At 39.6% G+C, this 21,864-nt stretch overlaps 7 protein-coding genes and 1 long non-coding RNA gene across 11 annotated transcripts; 5 read left to right on the top strand and 3 right to left on the bottom strand.

The window, feature by feature from the left end:
* The first annotated feature begins 2,386 nt into the window (after positions 1-2,386).
* LOC133840775 (acidic leucine-rich nuclear phosphoprotein 32 family member A) lies at positions 2,387-8,518 on the top strand. 2 transcript variants are annotated; one of them, XM_062272823.1, is made up of 8 exons: positions 2,387-2,518; positions 2,774-3,197; positions 5,902-6,278; positions 6,352-6,431; positions 6,732-7,082; positions 7,152-7,231; positions 7,293-7,452; positions 7,516-8,518. In XM_062272823.1, exons 2-8 carry the CDS (start codon positions 3,150-3,152, stop codon positions 7,557-7,559), a joined length of 1,140 nt encoding a protein of 379 aa, XP_062128807.1. In that variant the 5' UTR covers positions 2,387-2,518; positions 2,774-3,149; the 3' UTR covers positions 7,560-8,518. The 2 variants fall into 2 exon arrangements, with proteins under 2 accessions (XP_062128807.1, XP_062128808.1); XM_062272824.1 differs by lacking the exon at positions 6,732-7,082 and having other exon boundaries at positions 2,390-2,518.
* Positions 3,021-5,902, bottom strand: LOC133840786 (uncharacterized). 2 transcript variants are annotated; one of them, XR_009894213.1, is made up of 2 exons: positions 5,430-5,902; positions 3,021-3,534 (listed from the first exon to the last, which is right to left on the bottom strand). It is a non-coding gene; the product is annotated as an uncharacterized LOC133840786 (long non-coding RNA). The 2 variants fall into 2 exon arrangements; XR_009894214.1 differs by lacking the exon at positions 5,430-5,902 and adding an exon at positions 3,844-4,549.
* Positions 8,519-8,999: 481 nt separating the features above from the next.
* Positions 9,000-12,161, top strand: LOC133840778 (transcription factor Adf-1). 2 transcript variants are annotated; one of them, XM_062272830.1, is made up of 4 exons: positions 9,000-9,302; positions 9,523-9,711; positions 11,298-11,591; positions 11,703-12,161. In XM_062272830.1, exons 2-4 carry the CDS (start codon positions 9,549-9,551, stop codon positions 12,005-12,007), a joined length of 762 nt encoding a protein of 253 aa, XP_062128814.1. In that variant the 5' UTR covers positions 9,000-9,302; positions 9,523-9,548; the 3' UTR covers positions 12,008-12,161. The 2 variants fall into 2 exon arrangements, with proteins under 2 accessions (XP_062128814.1, XP_062128813.1); XM_062272829.1 differs by having other exon boundaries at positions 9,007-9,352.
* Positions 12,162-13,086: 925 nt separating this feature from the next.
* LOC133840784 (UPF0545 protein C22orf39 homolog) lies at positions 13,087-13,744 on the top strand. Its single transcript, XM_062272838.1, has 2 exons — positions 13,087-13,260; positions 13,313-13,744. Exons 1-2 carry the CDS (start codon positions 13,189-13,191, stop codon positions 13,712-13,714), a joined length of 474 nt encoding a protein of 157 aa, XP_062128822.1. The 5' UTR covers positions 13,087-13,188; the 3' UTR covers positions 13,715-13,744.
* Positions 13,745-13,810: 66 nt separating this feature from the next.
* LOC133840781 (coenzyme Q-binding protein COQ10, mitochondrial) lies at positions 13,811-15,568 on the top strand. Its single transcript, XM_062272835.1, has 3 exons — positions 13,811-13,966; positions 14,128-14,232; positions 14,297-15,568. The coding sequence occupies exons 1-3, from the start codon at positions 13,902-13,904 to the stop codon at positions 14,748-14,750; spliced, it is 624 nt and encodes a 207-aa protein (XP_062128819.1). The 5' UTR covers positions 13,811-13,901; the 3' UTR covers positions 14,751-15,568.
* A 514-nt stretch (positions 15,569-16,082) lies between these two features.
* Positions 16,083-19,056, bottom strand: LOC133840770 (D-glucuronyl C5-epimerase B). Its single transcript, XM_062272819.1, has 3 exons — positions 18,472-19,056; positions 16,999-18,410; positions 16,083-16,557 (listed from the first exon to the last, which is right to left on the bottom strand). Exons 1-3 carry the CDS (start codon positions 18,601-18,603, stop codon positions 16,191-16,193), a joined length of 1,911 nt encoding a protein of 636 aa, XP_062128803.1. The 5' UTR covers positions 18,604-19,056; the 3' UTR covers positions 16,083-16,190.
* Positions 19,057-19,387: 331 nt separating this feature from the next.
* Positions 19,388-21,068, top strand: LOC133840776 (post-GPI attachment to proteins factor 3). Its single transcript, XM_062272826.1, has 4 exons — positions 19,388-19,830; positions 19,900-20,216; positions 20,383-20,849; positions 20,916-21,068. The coding sequence occupies exons 1-4, from the start codon at positions 19,686-19,688 to the stop codon at positions 20,995-20,997; spliced, it is 1,011 nt and encodes a 336-aa protein (XP_062128810.1). The 5' UTR covers positions 19,388-19,685; the 3' UTR covers positions 20,998-21,068.
* LOC133840783 (peptidyl-prolyl cis-trans isomerase H) lies at positions 21,066-21,788 on the bottom strand. The gene is made up of 2 exons (XM_062272837.1): positions 21,606-21,788; positions 21,066-21,533 (listed from the first exon to the last, which is right to left on the bottom strand). Exons 1-2 carry the CDS (start codon positions 21,687-21,689, stop codon positions 21,066-21,068), a joined length of 552 nt encoding a protein of 183 aa, XP_062128821.1. The 5' UTR covers positions 21,690-21,788.
* Between the last annotated feature and the right edge of the window lie 76 nt (positions 21,789-21,864).

Below are 21,864 nucleotides of genomic sequence, written 5' to 3'. Positions count from 1 at the left end.
GACGGTAAATTTTCTCTAAGACAAGGAAAATGATCGTCATCCAAAGATCCAAACCCTGCGGCATATGTAGGTATCCCAGTCCCTATAGAAATCCTCTTAGCCAAGGGAATGAACTGTTCATTCTATTAAAGAAAGAAATAATCTATTAATTCATTACAAGTTTGAAACTTTTTTTGTTTAATATTCACCTCTTTGATAAAATTGAACTTCAATCAATTGAATGGAATCCAAAATACTCATTAATAACATGATGAAAAGTCCAAGTGTTATAGATAAAGTATTTGTACTTGTTTATCTGCAAATTAGTTTTAAAGGAATATCATTTTAATGTAAATACATATTAGAAAATCATTTAAAAATCTACTTTTAATGCCTTTCTTATCATCGTTAATATATAAATAATATTTTTGTATTATTTCTTTTTAGTCACAAAAACTCTTTTGTCTTTCAATAATCCAGAAATAGAATTTTGTCAATGATTTGTTTTTTCTTGAACACTAAAGTATTAATATCAATAAAAATTTGAGTAGCCAATTATTATTAAAAGAAATCGAAACTTATTGACATGTCAAATATTCTAAATAACAGCTATATATATATAATATTATATACATACCAATAATATGTTTCAGATTCGCAAACGAAAACTTCTTTAAGTACATCTTGAATCATGGTTGTTTTGAGTTTAGTTTCATCTGGATTGAGTGCAGTGCTAGAAATCGAAATGAGCAGAATTATAATATATGCAACCCTGATACTTTCGTTCCATAAAATATCCTTTAAAGTCGCATCAAAGTATCAGAGATAAAATATGACCTTAAAGTCATGTCAATCAAATCGCGAGCTAGAAGAACAAATCAGCTCTCAAACTTATAGAGCTGGGATTGGGATTGGGATACACATGGTGCAGGATTCGGCTCTTTGGATAACGTTTTTTTTCTTGGATTAGAGAAAATATATCGTCTAACGACTTAGCTTTATATGCACATTGACTTTCAAATTTATGGCAAAAGAGACTTAAGAACAAACTTAAAGATCCACTTTAGCAAAAATTGATTTAAATTACTGTTTTACACAGTTAATTGTATTATTATTATTATTAATTTTATTATACAGCGAATCATCACTTTTAACACGTCACGATTTAAACTCTAGAATCTCGATGCTTCGCTGCTGTAGCAAAAGGAATTTTCATGTATAGCCAGTATCAGGACTTCATATACGTATTAATATTCCATTTCTTTCGATTTCTAGTACCTCACTCAATCCAGATGGAAAACAGACTAAAATGAATGTTGAACATTTAACCGAAGCTTGGCTCCAATTTTTTATGTACATAAACAGATAATAAGTACATATGTATGTATAGCTGATACGACAGACTTTACATAATACATACATAAGTCGTAAAATAATGTCAACGCTGATTGTGATAAGAAATCTTAGGTCAAGAAGAATATAAATTTGAATCAACTTAAAACTGAAAAGATTCATTTAGCTTATCTGAAAATTGTCTGTCTATATATAGTACACCTAATATTTTTAGCTGTATTCGTATATAAAATAGTTAAGAAAAAAACTCAAAGAGATACTTTTGTATTGATATTAATAATAAGCATAGTTTTAAATAAAGATGAATGCAGATAAAAGTGAATAAATATGGATAACATTTGGATAGCAATGAAAATGGTTGGAATACTGATTTGGGACAAAATTACTGAACTCAATTTATAAAAATATATACACTATGCTAAATAAATTAAAATTACTTCACCAGATGAAACAGTCACCTCGTATGTATTTGGGCGCATGATGTTGACGAATGATTCTTTCTTAGGTCATTGCCGAGGTCGTTATTGAGCGCCATCTTGCGCCTACTAGAAGCATATTCGAAACCAAAAGCCACTCCCACAGATTAGCTGAGACACTCACCATCGCTGCCTTAAGATGCAACAGCTGTTACAACAGCAACAGTCCACAATGTGGTATTTTTTAAATTATTATTAATTTTAAATATAATATAATTATTGTTTAATTTTTCAATATTGTTATATTAAATGTTGAAGGTCTTCTGTTCACGTGTTCACGTGAAGAAATCTTACACTAAATACCAATTAATGAGCATTTACACAAGTTTGAACTGAGGAGCATTTCTGCTATCGGAGGCGCAATACTGTCAAAAATATTGCCGCCAAAATACAGACAAAATGCCATAAAATAGTTACACAGATTGGAAAGTGCTTTACCATTCTATTATTGTTAGCGCTGTTAATACATTCTACTTTAGCAAAATTATTTGTTATATTTTAATACTTGACTGATCAGGTATGTATTTTCTATGGTATTTATGGTATTATTATCTTTTTGGTATATCAAAATACCTTCACATTGATATTTGTGGAATACTTTGAAACCAAACTTGTGGTCACGCTGCTGATTGCTTTTTGTTGCTTGTTGTTGTTGGTTGGAAAATACAATTAAAAATTGATTTCGCTATTTAAATATTCAACGCATCAAGGTAAGTGGGACTAGCGGCACATTTTATGCCCAAAAATCACGAGAAACTCCAAATAGCTGGCGAAAAACGTGTTAAAATTGACGTTTGAAAATAGCGCGTCACAAGTGTGCGTGTGTGTGAGTGAGTGTGTACATGTGTGTGTGAAAATGCGCTAACGTACGATTAAAGTACACAACTGCTGCAACTGTTAACGCATTTCTATCAATCCCAACAAATTTGCAATAATAGTTATTTTCTGCTACATTTTCTTCCTAGCGCTACTCAACAACAAAAAACAACAACGCGACGGGTGGCGGCGGCAAAAAACCGAAGCATAAAAAAAAGAAGAAAAATTTGCAAGGTGTTTGTGTGTGCGCGTATAAGTGTGTGTGTGACAACGACGACTTTGCTGTGCTGCTTGTGCTGCTTCTTTCTGGTGCGTGCGCGCTGTCGCAGGGGACCAACTACTAACACACACTTCATCAAGGAATTGCAATCGTATTGGTTGGTGTATCCTTTGGCATTTCTGCGAGCTTGGTTGTTGGTTGGGAGACGTACAAGCGAAAGAAAAATCGCTTTTACCAAATAATTCAAAACAAGTGCAGCTTAAGTCAGCAAATTTTCAAAAGCAAAAAGCCACACTACCGACATAATGGAGAAGAGAATAGAATTGGAAAGACGTGCACGGAAAACAAACCAGGTAAGTGTTTTATTTTATGGGCATACATATGCACGAATATGCATTTATTAATTGCTGCTTGATATTGTGAAACGAAGGCTAGAACGAGATAGTACGACAAAGGGCAAGCCGAAAAACGCGCAAAAGTTATGTTGCTGCTGCGTTGTGATTACACAAATTTTTCATATACAACGCCGCGTTCTCTGTGAGAGTGTGTGTGTTACTGTGTGCCACAAAAACAACAAATACTACGCCATGATGTAAATCTAGTTTCAATTTATGTCGTTGTCGACGACGACGCCATATAAAAGAGCGCAAAAGCACCAGAAGCAGAAGAAGCGACAAATAACATCCATTGCTGGAAAGAAAAAAAATTGATCGCCATAAGCAAATTCACACATATGTATGTATGTACGTACATGCATACGAAGATGTGTGTGTGTGCTCTTTGCATGAGTGTGTGTCGCGAGCAGTGTTGCCATGTGCGCGCATTTTTGCGCCTTTGCTTTGTTTAAAGCTGCAAAATGCGCGTTGCATTAATTCTAATTGTTTTTCGTGTAATTATTACAATAATAATTGCACCAGTGTGCGTGTGTGTAAATATGTGTGTATGTGAAATGCATGCTGATCGCGACACACGCACACACCACACTGAAGAGACGCGCACCTGAAATTGCGCCAGCTGGCAATGCTTCCACAATCTTGTGTTTTCGTAGCTGTTGTTGTTGCTGCTGTTGCTGTCGCCGGCCTTCACTTGTGACAAACACTGCTATAAACAAGCATACAGACGCATAGGAAACACATGCATACTTATATGTATTTATGTGTATGTGTACACGTGTATAAGTTTTTGTATGCCATGCTTGTTGTAATTTCAGGTTATTTGATACCAAAATGTATCTATAACAACATTATAGCGCGCGCATCATTCATATGTACGCAACAACAACGCCGAGAACACTCGCATACACATCTACAACCAAAGACACACACACACCCTGTACAAGAAACGTGTATGCACATAATAATCGACACATTCTCGCCAATGCCGATGGGTCGCCAGCTTTAGCTGCTGAGACAACATGCACACACACTCCCAAACACACGGCCATATTGGCTGCGCAGTCATAAATACACACACATATCACAGGCTAGACTTTTCACAATGCAAAAAAACCGGCCGCCCCAAAACGGTACATGCACTGTTTACATGCATTCTGCCCCCTCCTCCCCCTGTCTCTACGTACATCTCTCTCGCTCATCCCAAGAAATGCGAAAACGAACAGCGCAGAGAAACAAACCTGTGTCTTTTTTTTTCTGTGTGTGGCACTTCTGCTGATTAATAAACATGCGCTCTGGCAAGGCCTAACCAATCAGGCACCCACACCCACACCCTACCCACCCACTAGCTCACTCACTCACTCGACCGCCTTCCCGCCCAAAAATGCACACAAAGAGGGACAACTACACAAACGTACACACACAGACATAATATGTCCTATAGAAGACCGCATACACACACATCGCAAGCTAAGCTGATATGCACACGCTCCAAAGCTTAAGCTGCGTACGTATACAAAAGTATGTGTGATAGGGGCATTCATTTAACTACACATACACAGATACTACATACATACATATGTATGTAAGCGAGGGCACACTTCTGTGTGTGCATGTAACTGTCCAGTTAAAACAGATGAGATAATGACTCCTAAATGATTTTCGCATTCATTGCACTAATACTAGCCAAAATGTCGCCCAGTTTTGTTGCCAATGGCAACTGTGTCATTTTATTGGACTGAATTCGTTTGAAATTGGGCTAATCAGAAATCAATCAAGTTCTAGTCATTTTATTCTTGTATCTGATTTGTTTTTGCGCATCATAGAAAATGCGTCTGATAGACACCTCTAGCCACCCACAGTTGTTTGGCTTAGCACGAGACACAAACAAAAAGTTTTTGTCTGCTTGCTTTGCTCTTCTTGCTGTTCTCAGTAATCAGCAGGCGCAACAAATACAAACGTCAGCTTGTCAACATATTTGTTGGTGTTGCCGGCTTGTTTCATTTCCACAAATTGCAGGACGACTTCTCTTATGTTGCCCCATTCCGTCCGTCTGTCGTCTCCCTTTAACCCTTGTTACTCGTTCAATTCTCATTCTCGCGCATTCCGTTTTGTGGCGCGTACGTCACACGTACACGCACACACATACACGTAAACGTATACATATACACACAGCTGAAAAAATGGTATTACATAAACGCGCGTTGCCACTTTTCCATCCTCCAGCTTCTGCCGAATGCGCAAATTGATTGAAATAACATTTTTTTTTTTTATAATCTCAGCACATTGAATTGTTTTTAACCAACTACTGCGCCATTTTGTGAGCAAGATTTGATTGCAAATCAAAAAAAATTATTTTGCGTTTGATCGATTTTCTTCTTTTTTTCTTTGCGTATGTATTTGTTATACATTTTGAGGTTTTATCTTTTACGCTTGTTCTTCTGCCACACGTTCACACAGACAGACATGGCGGACTGTCAGGCTGCTTCAGCAATGCTGAATATACGGACAGTGTGACCAAATTGTCTAACGTGAAATATGCCCATTTCCGTTAGAAAAATAACTTAATATACTAAACCCTATTTTAGAGTTATTTTTAAACATTTGAAATGAATTCTTTTAAATAATAAAATTTTGATTTTGTGTTTGATTTTTGTCTCTATAGATCACAGAGCTGAATCTGGACAACTGCAGGAGTACAAGCATTGTTGGCCTTACAGATGAATACACCGCCTTGGAATCATTAAGTTTGATCAACGTGGGCCTTACGACACTCAAAGGTTTCCCCAAGTTACCCAATTTAAAGAAGTTGGAACTGTCCGACAATAGAATTTCGAGTGGCCTCAACTATCTTACGACCAGCCCAAATTTACAATACTTGAATTTGTCTGGCAATAAAATCAAGGATCTGGAAACATTGAAACCCTTGGTGGAATTCAAAAATCTGGCTGTCTTGGATCTTTTCAATAACGATGCCACCCAAGTGGACAATTACCGCGACAAAATCTTCAAGATGTTGCCGTCTTTATCCTTTCTGGATGGGTAAGTCTGCCTATTGGCTTAACCTCGCATATTACTAGTATCATTTAATAATTTAAATCTATTCTCTAAAAAGATTCGATGCCAATGATGTGGAAGCACAGTCGGATGGCGATGATGATGATGAGGTCAATGGAAATGACTCCGAAGATGAAGGTGCGTATACGTCATATTCTTCACAATATACATTCATACATACATACATGCTTAAGATACATTTGATTTGACAAATCATAGTTATTGTCCGATACTTCTGGAAGCAAGCAGTTTTCATAAATTAGAGATGAAAATGCATCAAAAGGAAACTGTCCGTCTGTGACTTGGAGATTAACAAGAGTTTAGGGGATTGTTAAGTGCTGAAATTGGGAATCTCCTCCATTTTCTTGTGATCGTTAGTTATCATCGCTGCTATCGCATCAACAACACATCTCAACCACAGATTCTGTCGCCTTTCAGATGGGCGCAGTGCATTCTGTTTAAATGGTTTAGAGATCGATTTAGACGAGCTCGAGGCATTGGAGCAGCGTGTAAAGGCCAAGAAACAGTTGCAGGAAGCGTCGGCAGCGGCAGCGTCGCCGGAAGACAGTGCAACTAGTGCCAACAATGCCAGCACGTCCAACCTGCCTGACAAAGATGAAGTTGATGAATTAGATGAATATTTAAAAGAATTGCAATTGAGGGAAGCAAACCAAGCCGCCATTAAGTGCAATCCTGAAACTAGAGACACCACCTCCAATTCAAGCACAAATTTTGCAATATTACTCTATTGGTTTTTAGCAATATTAAATCTGGCAAATGCCACCTATTGTAAGCATTTCGCATTCATATTCGATTCATTTCTAATGACCTTATTTATTTGCATTATGTTATTTTTAGTTTCGGGCGATGATGACGATGAGGAAGGCGACAGCGACGATAGCGACGAGGAAGACAATGGCGATGTAGCGCTCTCGGAGGTAAATATCTCACATCCTACGTTGTGTAAAGGAAGATGAGGTAATTCTAATATTCTTCCAGGTCTATAATGATGATCTAGAGGAAGACAATTCCGATTGGGAAGAAGGCGAGGGCGGAGATGACGATGAGGATGAGGATTCGGATATTGATGAAGCCGATGGTGAGGCAAACGAATCGGCCGCATCAGTCAATGCCAATGAAAAGGATGGTGATAAGCCAGGTAAATAAGCAAGGAGTCTCAATAAATAATTTGTACTCAAATAATTTTGTGTGTCTTTTGCAGATGAATCGCAAGCCAGGGGCAAGAAGAGAAAGCATGATGGTTAAAGAGAGGTGTATGGATCTACAAGTGTATCGTCTTTGTACGTTATAAATTAAAAAAAAATAAAACACAACAAACACTCACACATACAGCAACAAGAACACACATCATATTTTGATAAAAACAAACAAAAAAGCAAAATAAAAAAGTAAACTTAAAGATAAAATAAAAAGAAGGGTCCCATTAGAAAAACCAACATTTGTTTCGTTACATTTTAAGCTAAAAAAAATATTCTAAAAAAGAAAAACAAAACAAGAAAAACGCATACAAACAAAATGTAATAATCAAAAGAAATACATCAGCAAAATAAAAACATGATAATTTTAAGCAAAACACTAAAAACTCAATACACACCGACAACACACAAAACTAAAGAAATCAAATCCAAAATTTATCAGTTTTACACCAACACATACACAAGATAGAGTTCCAGTATATGATTATTTCGATTATTGTAAAATTGCTTAGCATTAAGTTAAGAACAAGGTTATCAATTATATGATTACATAATGACAGAATTTTTTAAATGTTAAATTTGAACAAAAAGAAGAACGGAATTTCCAAACTTGCGCCTCAAATATTGCATTAAATTTAATCTTTTTTGTATTAGTTGCTGCTTATTATTCGGTTTCAAGTTACCAAAACAATTACCACGACATATTTGCTGCTAAGAAGGATTTTTACTAACTCTTAAGTCATTCCTTTTGAATATATACATTAAATACACATTTAATTAGTTAAGAACACTTATAATTTATACTTCCTTATAAACTAAAAACAAATCAAATCTAAACAGCTCTATATTCATTGTTACCCATCCAAACACACACATACACATATTTGTTTACGATTAAGTACTATGCGTAACATTATTATCATACAGATTGTTTCCAATTCTTCAAAGGCAGTAGCATGTCCTAATAATTATCGCAAGTAAAATGCAATACAAATGTTTTAGACAAAATGTATCTTTCATTTCATTTACAATTATGTATGCAATACGTTTGTATCCAGATGCAGACAATTTGTATAAACACAAAAAGCGAGACCGAAATACATAAAATTAAATAATTTTAAAAATATGGTTTTTCTTACGATTGGGTTCGAACTTCGAACAAACTTTTAAGGGTCTGCTGTTTAATTTTCAAAGACTCTGTTAACGTTTAAATTTAACACCGCGCAAACTAACATTTTTACAGTGCCAACCGAGCACCTGTGTACGGGAACATAGCCGTTAATTTATTTTTTGAAATATATAATCTGTAATTTATACGTAGGACCAACTTTGACAACATTTGATTTTTACATTTAAATAAAATTATTTTCAACAAAATTTATTTATGAATAATATTAAAATTTGAAAATTAAATTAGCAATGTCAGCATTGTCTTTACTCAACACTGAGCAGACATGGGACATTAAGCAACACTTTTGCAGCATTCAACATGCGCAAAAGAGGAAGCAGGCACAGCAGAGCGCATATGTGGAAGCGAGAGAGCGTTATTCAGCCAGCGCTGACTACAACGTCGCGACGCTGTCGACGTCCCTTTATTTGACGTCGAGTCGTCGCTGCGGCTGGCTGTGTTAAAATATACATACTAGACAAGTAGACTGCGCTGCCTGCTGCATTCTTGGAACAAAAATTTCACTGTTGGCAGCGACTGAGGAATAAAATTGAACGTCGACGTCGCGACGTTTCTTCCTCGAAGAAGACCAAATCAAAATAAAAAACAAATAAACTATAAAGGGTGCGTGCGCGCCAATTATTTAACAACAATTAGCAAACGAAAGAAACAAAGTGAGTGCTTTTTTTTTGCTGTTCAAGTTTTTTAGTTCGACGGCAATTTGATCAAGTGGCCACAATTTAAACACAAACATCAAACACTCACTTCACATACATTCATACATTACCCATGCACACACACACAAACGCAAATATAACTAAATGTTTGTTATATTTCATTGCAGTGCACACGCTTAGTGCAGCCATCGAGATGGACAAACTGGATGCCAACCTGGAGCAGCAGTTTGATCTCAATCTAATTGAGGCGGTCAAAATGAATCCCGTCATCTACGATCGCTCACATTACAACTACAAGCACTTTGTGCGCAAGGCGCAGACCTGGAAGCAAATTGCCGAAACTCTCGGCGTAAGTGGTAAGTGAAATTTTGTTGTATTTTTGAGTAGTTGTTGTTCTTGTTGTGGGGCAAAGGGAGCAACAGCAGTCGTCGCTAAACTAAACGTTGTGGCAAGTGAAATTGGTTTGGGTATCAGTTGAAGCGACTGGCGACGACACCGTCACCGTCTCCGTCGTCGTCGCTGCAAATTGATTAATTCTGAGCATGGTTAAGACGCAAAACGGAGGGGGTAAGAGCGGGCTGGCAACAGAGACAACATCGTCGTCGTCGACGACAGCAGCAGCAGCAGCAACAATCGTAGTAGGCAGCAGCGGGCGTCGGCAGCAAGCGGGCAGCAAAAGCAAGTGTACAGAAACGACGCAAAAGTGAACGGCGACGCAACGGAGACGCGACAGACGGTTGTGAAATGTCAGGAGCGCTGTTGCCTATGTTGCGGGTTTGGCGCTTCTAGCGCACGCAAGTAGTAGACACTTTGAAATGCATGGATGAATGTGCCAAAAGATAACTTAAGTAAAATTACAGCAATAACATTTTTAAGCGCCCCATTTGGGCGCTTCAGTTGCGCACCTGACCGCGCTGTCGACGGTGTTCGCGCAGTCCACATTTTTGAAGTTGCTGTACTTCTGCGTCGCAGTAGTTGTCTCTGTCGCACACACGCTGCCTACGCCAGCGTTTATTTTTATACAACTGCTACTGCTGCCGTCGCTGCAGCTGCTGCCTTGTCGTCGTTCGCTGTTGTTAGTTGTTGGTGGTTCACTCACACAGATACGAAACCAGCACACACATACACATGCACACACAGGGAATCGTCAAGCGACCAACCGAACAGCTTTCATTTCATTTCATGAGTATACCCAAACTGTATACCAACAAAAATGTCTCGTCTCTTGCCTCTCACTTCATGTACATTATTTTCTCTTACATATTATATGCTGCGGCGCCCCCTGATTTCAGTTTACACTCATACATACATATGTCCATAAATATGTATTGTATGTGTGGTATATTTTTGGTGGATTTTCTGCCAATATGAATTATGCAAGCAATGAACTTAATTTTTGGGGTTACTATAGCAAGTAATAAAACCCCATTGGCGCCAAACCGTTGAATGCAGCACAAAAATGATGAAGACTGCCACACAAGATTCGCTGCCTGGGTCGCTGCTGCTGCTGCCGCCGCCAGCATTCAGCAGGCTGGCGTTACCAATACCAAGCGCGGGCAGAATCAACTCGTAGTTGTAGTCGACGTCGACAGCATGCCGCCGCGCGCTCGCTCGGAAGCTGCTGTCGCTGCTGGCGTGCCACGGATTCAGAGCGTTTCAGCAGCTCAGCTGCGCTTCTGCCAACAGCAGCTAACGCCGTTTGTTCAAGTGTCTGTCAACGTTGTGGAGCCATGGTGCAAAAGGGGGCATGCGGGGTTGACGGTGGTGACGTCTCGCGGTTTGTTTTGGTTTGCAATTTGACGTGTGTACATATGATGGCGGCGTTGCCACCCCCCCAAAAGCAAATCAGTCAAAAAAAGAAAACTGCTAACGTAAATAATGTTATGATAAACAATGAATTTAACAGGCTTTATGAATAATGTTTTTCTTTATTTTTTTTTAGAACAAAAATGTACAAAGCGATGGAAGAGTTTGCGCGATAAATTTGCGCGCGAAATGAAATTGTGCCAAGAATCGCGCTGGCGTTACTTTAAACAGATGCAGTTCCTGGTCGACTCGATCCGGCAATATCGCGAATCGCTGCTGGGCAAGTGCGCCAATGGCAGTCAGAATGCCAGCCAAGTGGCCGATCCCACGCAACAACAACAGGCCCAACAACAGACCGTCGTCGACATCTTTGCGCAACCTTTCAATGGAAGTGCTACAACATCTGCCCAGGCGCTGACACATCCGCATGGTGAGTATCCTTGTAATTTAGGTGATCATGGCAAACAACGTTGTACAGCAGAAATGTGTATATCCATAATTTAATCTCAATACTAAATTGCAAATTTTGAAATATTTGCAGAAATAACCGTTACTGGGGATGCACAGCTGGCCACAGCGGTAGGCAAGGACCAGAAGCCATATTTCTATGAGCCACCATTGAAGCGCGAACGAAGCGAGGAGGAGCACAGTGATAACATGCTGAACACTATCAAGATATTCCAGAATAATGTGTCGCAGGCGGTCAGCGCCGAGGATCAATCGTTTGGCATGGTTGTCACCGATATGCTCAACACGCTGGGCGTGCGGCAAAAGGCCGAGGCAAAGGTGCACATCATCAAGTATCTGACGGATATGCAACTGCTGGCGCAACATAACAAATACTAACTGCTGCAACAGCTGCAATTGGACAATGTCCTCGAGGCACGATGGTTGCTCTAAATCAGCTACACACACAACAACAATACAGAGAGAAAATGCAAAAAATCAATGAACACATGAAGATCGATCCCAAGAACAGGAACCGCCGCCTGTTGCCCCCCCGAAACAAATACACGTTTCGTCTTTTAGTAATTTAAGTCTTAAAAGTCAAACTAAAGTTTAAAAATTAGTTATAAAAGAAAGAAAGAAAAAAAAGGAAAAGAAATGAAAACACTTCACTTCACATACATTACATCTTATTAATGAATTACGAGTTACAATTACGCTAGCACCAATCAAATATATATGTATATACATATACTAAATGGAATATATATATTCTTTGATTTGGCCGTAGTTGATATCTCAATTCAATTCTCTCACCCCAGTTTACAAAATTGTACAAACGAAAAAAAAAAAAAAATTCAAAAATGAAATGAAAACTGGATATAGATATAGACGATTGGATTTGTATGTAGTTTTTGGAGACAATTCAATAATAGTTTTTCCTCTATCATCATTTATAATATTGTGTAATACAGCAAATTGTATATTTTTGACTACGATTTAGTTTAAACATGCCATCGGGTTTAGTTTTGTAATTAAGTAAGTAAAATTGTAGACACAGAAAACAAAACGAAAAACAAACAAAAAAAACACGTTATTATAATTTTTTAAGTTCTGTTGTAATATGCTGAAAACGCTTGAAATTTATATTTAAAAGGCTTTAATTAAGTTGTGAACCTTTTAAACACATACATATACATACATATTGATAACAAACGAAAAAACGCATATTACACTATTGATTGAATAATATATATCTCCATAATTATCATTTCTGAATCAACACCGAACATTTTTCAATATAAAGTCAGTAAGCACATTTGTGTACATTTTCACAACAATATTCAAACAAAAACTGATATTGTTCAACATTTCGATTTACATAAACGTTTTGATGTACAAGAAATCATTAATTGTGCAATTATTTGCAATAAAAAGTTTACAAAGCAAAAATACAAAATATAAATCGGTTTTCAACTGTCATTTCAATTTCCGGATATCTGGCAACACTGCGTTCAAATTGTAAACAAGAAACAGCTGATACGCTTATTTCATTTTAGTTGGCACACATTTTTTATATAATGTCCGCAAAAACTGAAAAGGCTGAGACAAAAGATGCAAACACTACAATAAAATTAGAAGATACATGGGCGGTAAGTAATGGATATAAATGAAAAGAAAACAGCTCATAGAAATTGCCGACAGATCCGACCGTGTCACCTGTATAAAGATGAGCACGACGACTGCACCAGTTTCAAGGCACGTTTCCATCAATATTTCATACACGGCCGGGACACAGATTGTTCACAATGGCTGACGGACTTTAAAAATTGCGAGCGCTATGCGCAATCGAATGGCAACGATGTTGTCGCCGGCGCTGCTGTCATCAAGAGCGAGGAGCAACGACGATTGACACGATTGCGGGCGCATTACGCCAATGATACGTGGACAAAACGTAAACAGCCGCCAGAGGATTGGGCCAAGCCGTTACCCGACTGGCTGCAGAAGCGCAATGAGAACACATACTTGGAGCTTAAGCAAAAGGAGCTGTTGGGCGAGACAACAGCATCAACAGAGGAACAGCGTTCATTCTGTGCTATTATGTAGCGTTAGCCAATAAAGATATCAACATACGAAGTACTTGTGTTCTGTCTGGCAACGCTGTTCGATCAGCTGTGCGTGCGCGTTGTTATTCTTAGGGGGAAGGTGTTGTCGCCATACGCTTTTCGTCGATACACATTTCATTTTTTTTATTGGGTCTGTGGAAGCGGACCACGGTACAATAGTTTGCAAAATGTTAAAGGGCAGCACGTTAAAGGCATTGGATGTGAGAATTTGGCAGCGCTACATTGAAACAAGGTCAGCAGGTAAATATGAATTACATAATCTCTCAGCAACCCTTTGAGTCAATTGTAAAAAATAAACAAATGAGAAAATCGTTCAGTGTATACCACACCTATAAAAGATGCATAAATTGTTAAAAAACTGTTAGTCAAGGGTAACAGCGTTATTCGTTGCAGCTGTCAGCAAAAACGATCGTATGTCAATGGCATCCAACGCACCTATTTAACGTTCAACGATCTGCGCAACAAAAATCGCTCTTACACGAAAAAGGAGCTGGTCGGGTGAGTGAATCTCTTAAAGTACATATAGCATAAAATGTATAGCATCAATGTTGACATCTTGCAGCTACTCCATGCAGGACATGTACAGTGTGGTCTCCGATGTCAGCAACTATTACAAATTTGTGCCATACGTGAAGCGTTCCCATGTCCACAGTCGTGACAATGCCGGATTCAAGGCAGATTTAATTGTCGGCTTCCCCCCGCTCAACGAGGCGTATACGTCACGGGTGACGCTGCAGCCGACGACGTTGGTGAAATCGGAATGTCACGATGGACGATTGTTCAACTATCTATTGAACGAATGGCGTTTCAGTCCCGGCCTCAAGGATATACCAAATTCGTGTGTACTCGACTTTAAGGTCGCGTTTCGGTTTCGTTCTCTATTACACAGTAATATAGCCAACCTATTCTTCGATCTAATATGCGATCAAATGGAGAATGCGTTCATTCAAGAGGTGCGACGACGCAGTGGACCTCCCTCGATTCGTTCGCATGTCCTCGAATCGAAACGATCCTGACAAAGTTAATCTAATGGCTTAGTTGTACTAATATATAAGTTAGAAAAAAAACCAAACATCATATTCATGTTGTACAGATTGCGTTCATATATACTTATATATATATATATATTTTTGTTACAACAATTAAACAGATTGTAAATAAACCAAATAACACAAGAACATATGGTATAAGTACATACATAAAATCCATTTTTTCATTAATCGATTCTTCTTTCCGTCCAACAGTCTCGTTATTTTTTTGAGGGGATTACTTAAATGTTTAATTGACAGTATCGGTGTTACGTGTGTTTGTGTTTAGAACTAAGTAAAATTAAATAAAAATTCTATGGAATGGCATCGATTAAGTCGAGAAAGATTCTCTGGAGCTGCCTACAAAATTACATTACATGTTTACATACAATATCGATATCGATCGATACGTCGCTTATACGAAGTGATCATCATAATGATTGCAATATCATCTATGGTAGTATAACAGGGATACAAGAGATGGAACAATGATGATTACGTATCATGCAATTTACAATAGCTTACGAACATTGCAATTGATGTGTCTGTCGTATTAACGTTGTCTTGATGGGCAGTTAGTATTTGAGTTGGCAAACAACAGTATACTTTTGAAGAAAAGAAGTACAAGTGTTCCCACGTATATATCTATTTCGTATATCTAAAGTTCTAACAGTTATCTAACTATAAATCGAGTGTGTTCCATATATATGTATATATAGTTATTGATGCTAAGCTCTCTACATTTAACTTTATACAGGGGGTGGTGTGTAACAAACTCTACTTAAGTTGGGCGCGGTAAAAAAGTTGCCTACAGTATTAGTAGTGATAATATAAGTATGCAATACCCTAGCATTGCAGTTATATATATATATATAGTGTCTTGGGTATGCAAGCTACGGCGTGCCGAAGATCACGTTACGGTCTTCCGTTTACGTTTTCGATATTGTCCAGTGAAATATGCGTGCAAGTCTACTTAAGAATCAATTAAGCTATATAGTAGTTTAGTCATAAATGGTTTAACAAATTTCTACAGTTAATAGTTTTGCTAAGAGCTGCTCCTAATGATTATGCAATATAAGGTATACACGATGAAGAAAGGTACAAGTCCTTAAATACTAACAATACTCGATTAACATAAGTTTTGCAAAACATAGCACAACTTACAAATATGTTTTAAGCACGAAATTCGGACGAATGCGAAACAAATGCAGAATACAAACTAAATATATATCAAATACATAAAACTCAAATTCGTTGCTCGAAATGTGGTAAGAGGGACACGGCATTAGCGCAACCATTTCAAATGGTTTACAAAAAATATCACTTGTTCTTGTTGTTCCTGGGCCTCTTCGGGAGTAGAAGGAGGTGGAGGCGACTACGTGGTTGCCATGATGCCGCAGCCGCCACAGCCGCCAACCTCCTTCGCTCTCAGTTGTGTTTGGCCCGCTTGCCAAACATATAACCCTTCCAACGTTCCGCTGTCTGTGCAATCAATGGATCACTATCGATCGTCGCCAGCAATAGCAATTGATTCACATGCGTCGCATGGTAATCCCAGCGTGCCAGATTCGGTGCCACGCCCAAACTCAAGTGGCGCAGATCGTAGCTGGTGCCTGAGCCAGTGTCGTAGAGCAGCAGCATCTTCTTCAGCGAATGCATTCCCTGGGCAAACAGTTTACCCGCCTCACGTGCTATCTTCCCTGGTGCCGTGCTGTTTAAATCGTAGAGACCCAGCAGCGAGTAGATGAAACCGTTCAGCACAAAGGATGGCGGCGTTGTGGGATACTCCTCGTACCTGAAAGAACGTTAAGAGGAGTGTTAGAAATAGGCAAAAAGATCACAAATTGGACACAGTTAAAAACGACTTTGGCTGTACTACATTTAAGTTTTCTATCAAGTTGATTATTATATCGTAATTCAACATTAATCTCAATTACCACATCAATCTTTAAACTTAAACTTTGCATAGTTTTAGGACCAAGATTAAAAGCGCAATTATTCTAGTCTTAGGACCGAGAATAGTTTTTAATATCTAATATCTATCTAATGTAACCATAGAATTTTTTACACTTTGTGGCGACGTGTTAAAATTATAAATACGTTTAAATCAAGAACGGTTTTTTGCCAAATTTAAATTTGAATTCTGAGATCTAAGGATTTATAAAAGATCGAGATAGTTAAATGAACGGACAGAAAAACAGATAACTTTTTCTTTAACTGTAGGCTATCAACTCACCAGTAATATTTGTCCATGAACTGCGCCAGGACGCCGCCATCGCGAGAGTAGATGCGATACGGCTGCAGACCCAACGAGGCAGCCTTGAGGTAACGCGAATCGCCGCCAGAATGCCAATAGGCGCGCGCCAGCACCGAGATGGCGTGACCCTGTCCCATGGCCGAGATCCAGCCGGGACGCAGCTCGGCAAAGCCATTGAGACTGCGGCGCACAGGATTCGACCAGCCGCCTGTCTTCGTGTCTTGATTGTGCACAAACCACTCGGCGGCATCGTAGAAATGCGCCAAATGATCGCTGGTCGACAGCGTCAAGTTGTCGTAGAATCCAATGCCCAAGAAGGCAATCGATAGCACTTCCAGATCGCTGCGTCGCACCTTCAGTGGCGATCGTTTGTCCCCCATGACAATGCCCTTCTGCACATCGATGTGCAGATCCCGTGTGATGTGACGCCATTTGTTCAAGGCGCCACCGCCCAAGCCATAATAGATGTTGGACTCCTGCACGCTGAGCAGCAGCTCGGCGGCAATGTAATGCAACTGATAGCTATGTTTGCTATCACGATTGAGCACTGTGACCATCAGACTGCTGCTGTTTGTGACCAACAACAAGTCCACACTGAGCACCAGATCCTGGGTCTGATTCAATTGAATGCTGATGGCGCTCTCATAGCCAATGGTTGTCTCGAACTGGACAATGCTGGTGTTGAACTTGTGATGCCAGATGCGTGTCATATTGCTGGTCTTTGGCGTTGTCCACTCCATCGACTGATTGCCATCCGCATCCTCCAGGACATGTTGACGCGGCGTCGCCTCCGTTAGATTCTTGCTGTAGTGCGCCAAGGCAAATTGGGCTATTTGCGTCGGGTAAAAGTAGCCACGCTTTTCCCATTGTGTGCTCACAGGGACACCTTCGGCTGCGCTGATACACTTGACGCGATCACGTACCTCCACATTGTAGTTCTCAAAGTACATGAAAACACCGCGTGGATCGTATTTGCCCTTCGGGAGATTCACCTTGGCATTGCTGTGCATCCAATTGAATTTCACCACCTCGTTGTTCGTTGAGACAGCACCACTGATATCGAAATATTGCCGCAAAAACGAGAAGGGCACATACACCTCATTGGCATTCTCATCGCGCTTACAGTGTATGCTGTACTCCTGATTGATGGCGCACTCAATGTCCTGCAGTGGAACGCTAGGCGATGTCTGTTCCTGTTGTCCGCCGGCAGCTGAACTTGTTAGTGCGTCGATCGTTTGGCGTCGGCTCAGCTGACGCACAAAATCCGGAGAGAAACTGAAGGCGGCACACCGCATATAGATGCCCAGAGTGATGACCATGACGGCCACAATGAGCAGCATCAGCACCGCTTTCAAATTCAGCCGCATAATGAAGAATACTAAAGGTTCGCGCTGCATATAGAAAAAACTTTATAAATATTTATAAAAAGAGATTATGCAGTTGCCCATTTACCTTAAGACTTGAGGATTTGCAGCGCGTTGCGACTTCCGGTTCCGTTTGTTGGCGCCTCAGTGTGTGATAAGCATCATCGCTATGGGCAGCACTGCCATTGGCATCCACATTCGCCAACTGAAATTCGGACATGCAGATCGTCGTCTCTGGTCACACTATTGCAAGCCCTTTTTGCCTTTCGTTTGCTTTTGCTTCTCTTTTAATATTCGCAGCACTCTAACGTCATATTCTAAATATAAAACGAACACACACACAGATACACTCGCGCTCTAGCCCTGCTGCTGTTGTTGCTTGACTATTAATGTAGTATTATTGCCATATTTATAAATCCTGCACTTTGCAGTCGTAGATTATTGCACATGCAGCTGTTGTTGTTTCTGTTATTTTGCTTGAGTTAGGCTAGTGCACTTCATAGTGCATTGCATGCGTAATTTCTGCTATGCCTTATAGCTCTTGTATTGCACATTTTGTATTTTATTTATCACTAACTGCATTGGGTTTGTTTTTTCGTCCATAAATTTATGACATTTTCATCACATTGAAGTTAAAACTCACACTGAGCAAGACTGCTGCAAAAGCAAACACAAACACAACTGCAATGAAGAAGAAGACAAGATACTTGAGTTTACACAGTGCGCAGGTAACGCAAAGTGTAACTTAACATGATGTTGCACCAGCTGCTGCTGCTGCTAACTAGTTGCCGCTGGCGAAACATAATTTTGCAATTTCACAATAATTTATTATTTTAAATAATCTTTTATGTTCAGATATTCAATTACTTGATGTGCAATAAATATTAAGTTTCATCGCAATTTGTATCTTTTATCAGCACATATGATCAGGTGTAAACTATGCTGTTGAGTGTTTTGACAGCTGACAAGCGTTGCCATATCGTTACGGTGAATTGTTGCAATTTGTAAACAAATCAATTGAAAATATTTGGACAAAAGCACAAATCGATGTGAAATAAAATCAATAAACTGAAGTTATGCCAGCTAGCTTTATTTGAGCAATTTGTCAATGTGATTGTGCCTCATTTGGAAGACAGCAAAAGCACCATGTGTGTTTACAGTATGCCAGTTGGCAGCCCTAATCAAAGATAAATCAATAGCGGCGTGATTTGTTTACAACACAAACACAAAAAATGTTATAATTGCAAAATTTTCGTGTCTAGAATAGTAGAGTAAGCAAAAATAGTAAACAAAAGCAAAGAAATGCTTAGTATTAATCCACAAACATGTGCAATATGCGTGCTGCTTCTAAGCGCAGCTCTACCGGCCACAAAAGCCTCCAACGGCGATCGCACACAATTCTTTCACAATTGTCGGCAAAATTGCGAACGCACAAATTGCTCAGCTGGCAAGTATATTGATAAGTGAATGCAAAAACCGTCTAGATTCGCAACTAAATCAAATATCGATTTTCTAGATGGCCTAGAAATCCAGGAGCAAGCAATTAGTTTCTATGGCCAAACGATATTCGATCGCGTCTTCGGCTGGAGCTGTTCTGATGAATGCTCCTATGGCTGCATGTGGCGCACTGTGTTTGCATTCCTGGAGCGTGGCTGGCCCATCCCACAATTCTACGGGAAATGGCCATTTCTTCGTCTGTTCGGCATGCAGGAACCGGCTTCAGTGGTCTTTTCGCTGCTCAATTTCGTGATGCATCTGCGACAGTTGCGCAAATTTCGCCGCGAAGTACGAGCCGACAGTCCCTGCTACATGCTGGCGCACATCTTTGGTTTGGTATGAGATTTTCTTAACAGTTAGTAACCACATATTTTAGAAGGCTATTATAACTTAGTGGCTATTATAATGTATGCCAAAGAGAAAGGGTCTTTATTACTTAACAATTATTATACTCCTTAGAATTTGAGTAGCTCCCATTTCATTGGCTGTCTTTCAATTGCAGACCTGTCTCAATGGCTGGGTGTGGTCAGCAATCTTTCACACCCGTGACTTTCCGCTCACCGAGCTGCTGGACTACGCTTTCGCATACTCCATCATACTGTGCTCACTGTACTGCATGCTGATGCGAATGCTGCATCGATATTCGCTCTTTCTTCGCGGTGTCATCACACTGGCAGTCGTCTCGTATTACATTAATTACTTTGCCTATCTGAGTGTGGGCAAATTTAACTATGCCTTCAATATGAAGGTGAACATTGCTACCGGTACACTGGCTGCTGTGGGCTGGTTTGTGTGGTGTCATCGTGTTCGCTATCGTCGGCCGTACTTTAAGCGTATACTGCGATTCTATGTGCTTTTCGCGCTGGCCATGAGCCTGGAACTGCTCGATTTTCCGCCAATACTTTGGATACTCGATGCGCATTCGTTGTGGCATTTGGCCACAGTGCCATTGGTTTCACTGTACTACGAGTAAGTGTACAATAATTGTACTTCGGAATATTGTTGTAGTTAACATTATCTACTGTTTATTTGCAGCTTCATGATTGAAGATTGCCAAACGCTGCGCAAGGAGAAGGCATTAACAGAGGCTTATCCCTATTATAACAAGGATATTTAATTTATTTTTTAGGCATACTCGCATATTCTATAATACTAATATTAGCATAGAATACACAAATTTTAAATCTACATTTGTCCACATTGAGATATTGTCACTGGCAGCTTCGGCTTATTATTGGGTCCCGTTGGCACATTCTCAATTTTGCGCATTATCAAGAGACCATCGAGTACACGGCCAAATACCACATGCTTGCCATCCAGAAAATTGCATCGCGCACACGTTATGAAGAACTGGCAACCGTTCGTGTCTCGACCACTGTTGGCCATGGCCAGCAGACCGGGTGAATCGTGCTTGAGCGTAAAGTTCTCGTCAGCATACGTGTTGCCATAAATGCTGGTGACGCCGGTGCCATCGCCTTGTACAAAGTCACCGCCTTGTATCATAAAGTCCTTGATCACTCTGTGGAAACTGGCACCCTTGTAGCCAATGGGCACACCATCTGGTCGATATTCACCCGTGCAGAATTGTCGAAAGTTCTCAGCTGTTCGTGGCACAGTGTCGGCGAACAGTTCAAAAATCATGCGTCCAATTTCCTGACAAACAGAAACAAACGTGTGAAATGTCGTTGACTTTCTAAGCATTATTATTAGCAACTGCCAACTCACCGTTGTGCCAACCGCAATGTCCAGAAAAACCACAGGATTATTTGAGCTGCGCAATTGCGATTGTATTTGATTCCAGTTTGGCATATTAAATATGTTTAATTTTAATTTTAATGCAAACGTTTAATAAACAGCGTCCACCGGTCGTGGTTTGTTTACGTTTTAAGCGATGATTTAGTCTTTCATCGATTAACACACATGCAATCGTGTATTAGCAGCTATCGATATTTTCCGAGAGCCGGCTATCGCATCGCGTCGTGCA

The sequence above is a fragment of the Drosophila sulfurigaster genome, chromosome 3 (assembly GCF_023558435.1).
Source record: "Drosophila sulfurigaster albostrigata strain 15112-1811.04 chromosome 3, ASM2355843v2, whole genome shotgun sequence".
Lineage (NCBI taxonomy): Eukaryota > Metazoa > Arthropoda > Insecta > Diptera > Drosophilidae > Drosophila > Drosophila sulfurigaster.
This window is presented reverse-complemented; position numbering and strand designations above follow the sequence as displayed.

Coding starts and splice junctions, on each gene's coding strand:
- LOC133840770 (XM_062272819.1), bottom strand. CDS start 18,603: ATGTCCGAATTTCAGTTGGCGAATGTGGATGCCAATGGCAGTGCTGCC. Junction 18,411..18,471: donor GCAAATCCTCAAGTCTTAAG/GTAAATGGGCAA, acceptor TTCTATATGCAG/CGCGAACCTTTAGTATTCTT. Junction 16,558..16,998: donor TTCATGGACAAATATTACTG/GTGAGTTGATAG, acceptor ACGTTCTTTCAG/GTACGAGGAGTATCCCACAA.
- LOC133840778 (XM_062272829.1), top strand. Junction 9,712..11,297: donor CGAAACTCTCGGCGTAAGTG/GTAAGTGAAATT, acceptor ATTTTTTTTTAG/AACAAAAATGTACAAAGCGA. Junction 11,592..11,702: donor GGCGCTGACACATCCGCATG/GTGAGTATCCTT, acceptor AAATATTTGCAG/AAATAACCGTTACTGGGGAT.
- LOC133840776 (XM_062272826.1), top strand. CDS start 19,686: ATGCTTAGTATTAATCCACAAACATGTGCAATATGCGTGCTGCTTCTA. Junction 19,831..19,899: donor ACGCACAAATTGCTCAGCTG/GCAAGTATATTG, acceptor TCGATTTTCTAG/ATGGCCTAGAAATCCAGGAG. Junction 20,850..20,915: donor TTGGTTTCACTGTACTACGA/GTAAGTGTACAA, acceptor GTTTATTTGCAG/CTTCATGATTGAAGATTGCC.
- LOC133840775 (XM_062272823.1), top strand. CDS start 3,150: ATGGAGAAGAGAATAGAATTGGAAAGACGTGCACGGAAAACAAACCAG. Junction 6,432..6,731: donor AAATGACTCCGAAGATGAAG/GTGCGTATACGT, acceptor GTCGCCTTTCAG/ATGGGCGCAGTGCATTCTGT. Junction 7,453..7,515: donor AAAGGATGGTGATAAGCCAG/GTAAATAAGCAA, acceptor TGTCTTTTGCAG/ATGAATCGCAAGCCAGGGGC.
- LOC133840783 (XM_062272837.1), bottom strand. CDS start 21,689: ATGCCAAACTGGAATCAAATACAATCGCAATTGCGCAGCTCAAATAAT. Junction 21,534..21,605: donor ACATTGCGGTTGGCACAACG/GTGAGTTGGCAG, acceptor TCTGTTTGTCAG/GAAATTGGACGCATGATTTT.
- LOC133840781 (XM_062272835.1), top strand. CDS start 13,902: ATGTTAAAGGGCAGCACGTTAAAGGCATTGGATGTGAGAATTTGGCAG. Junction 13,967..14,127: donor CAGCGCTACATTGAAACAAG/GTCAGCAGGTAA, acceptor TATTCGTTGCAG/CTGTCAGCAAAAACGATCGT. Junction 14,233..14,296: donor ACGAAAAAGGAGCTGGTCGG/GTGAGTGAATCT, acceptor GACATCTTGCAG/CTACTCCATGCAGGACATGT.
- LOC133840784 (XM_062272838.1), top strand. CDS start 13,189: ATGTCCGCAAAAACTGAAAAGGCTGAGACAAAAGATGCAAACACTACA. Junction 13,261..13,312: donor AATTAGAAGATACATGGGCG/GTAAGTAATGGA, acceptor AATTGCCGACAG/ATCCGACCGTGTCACCTGTA.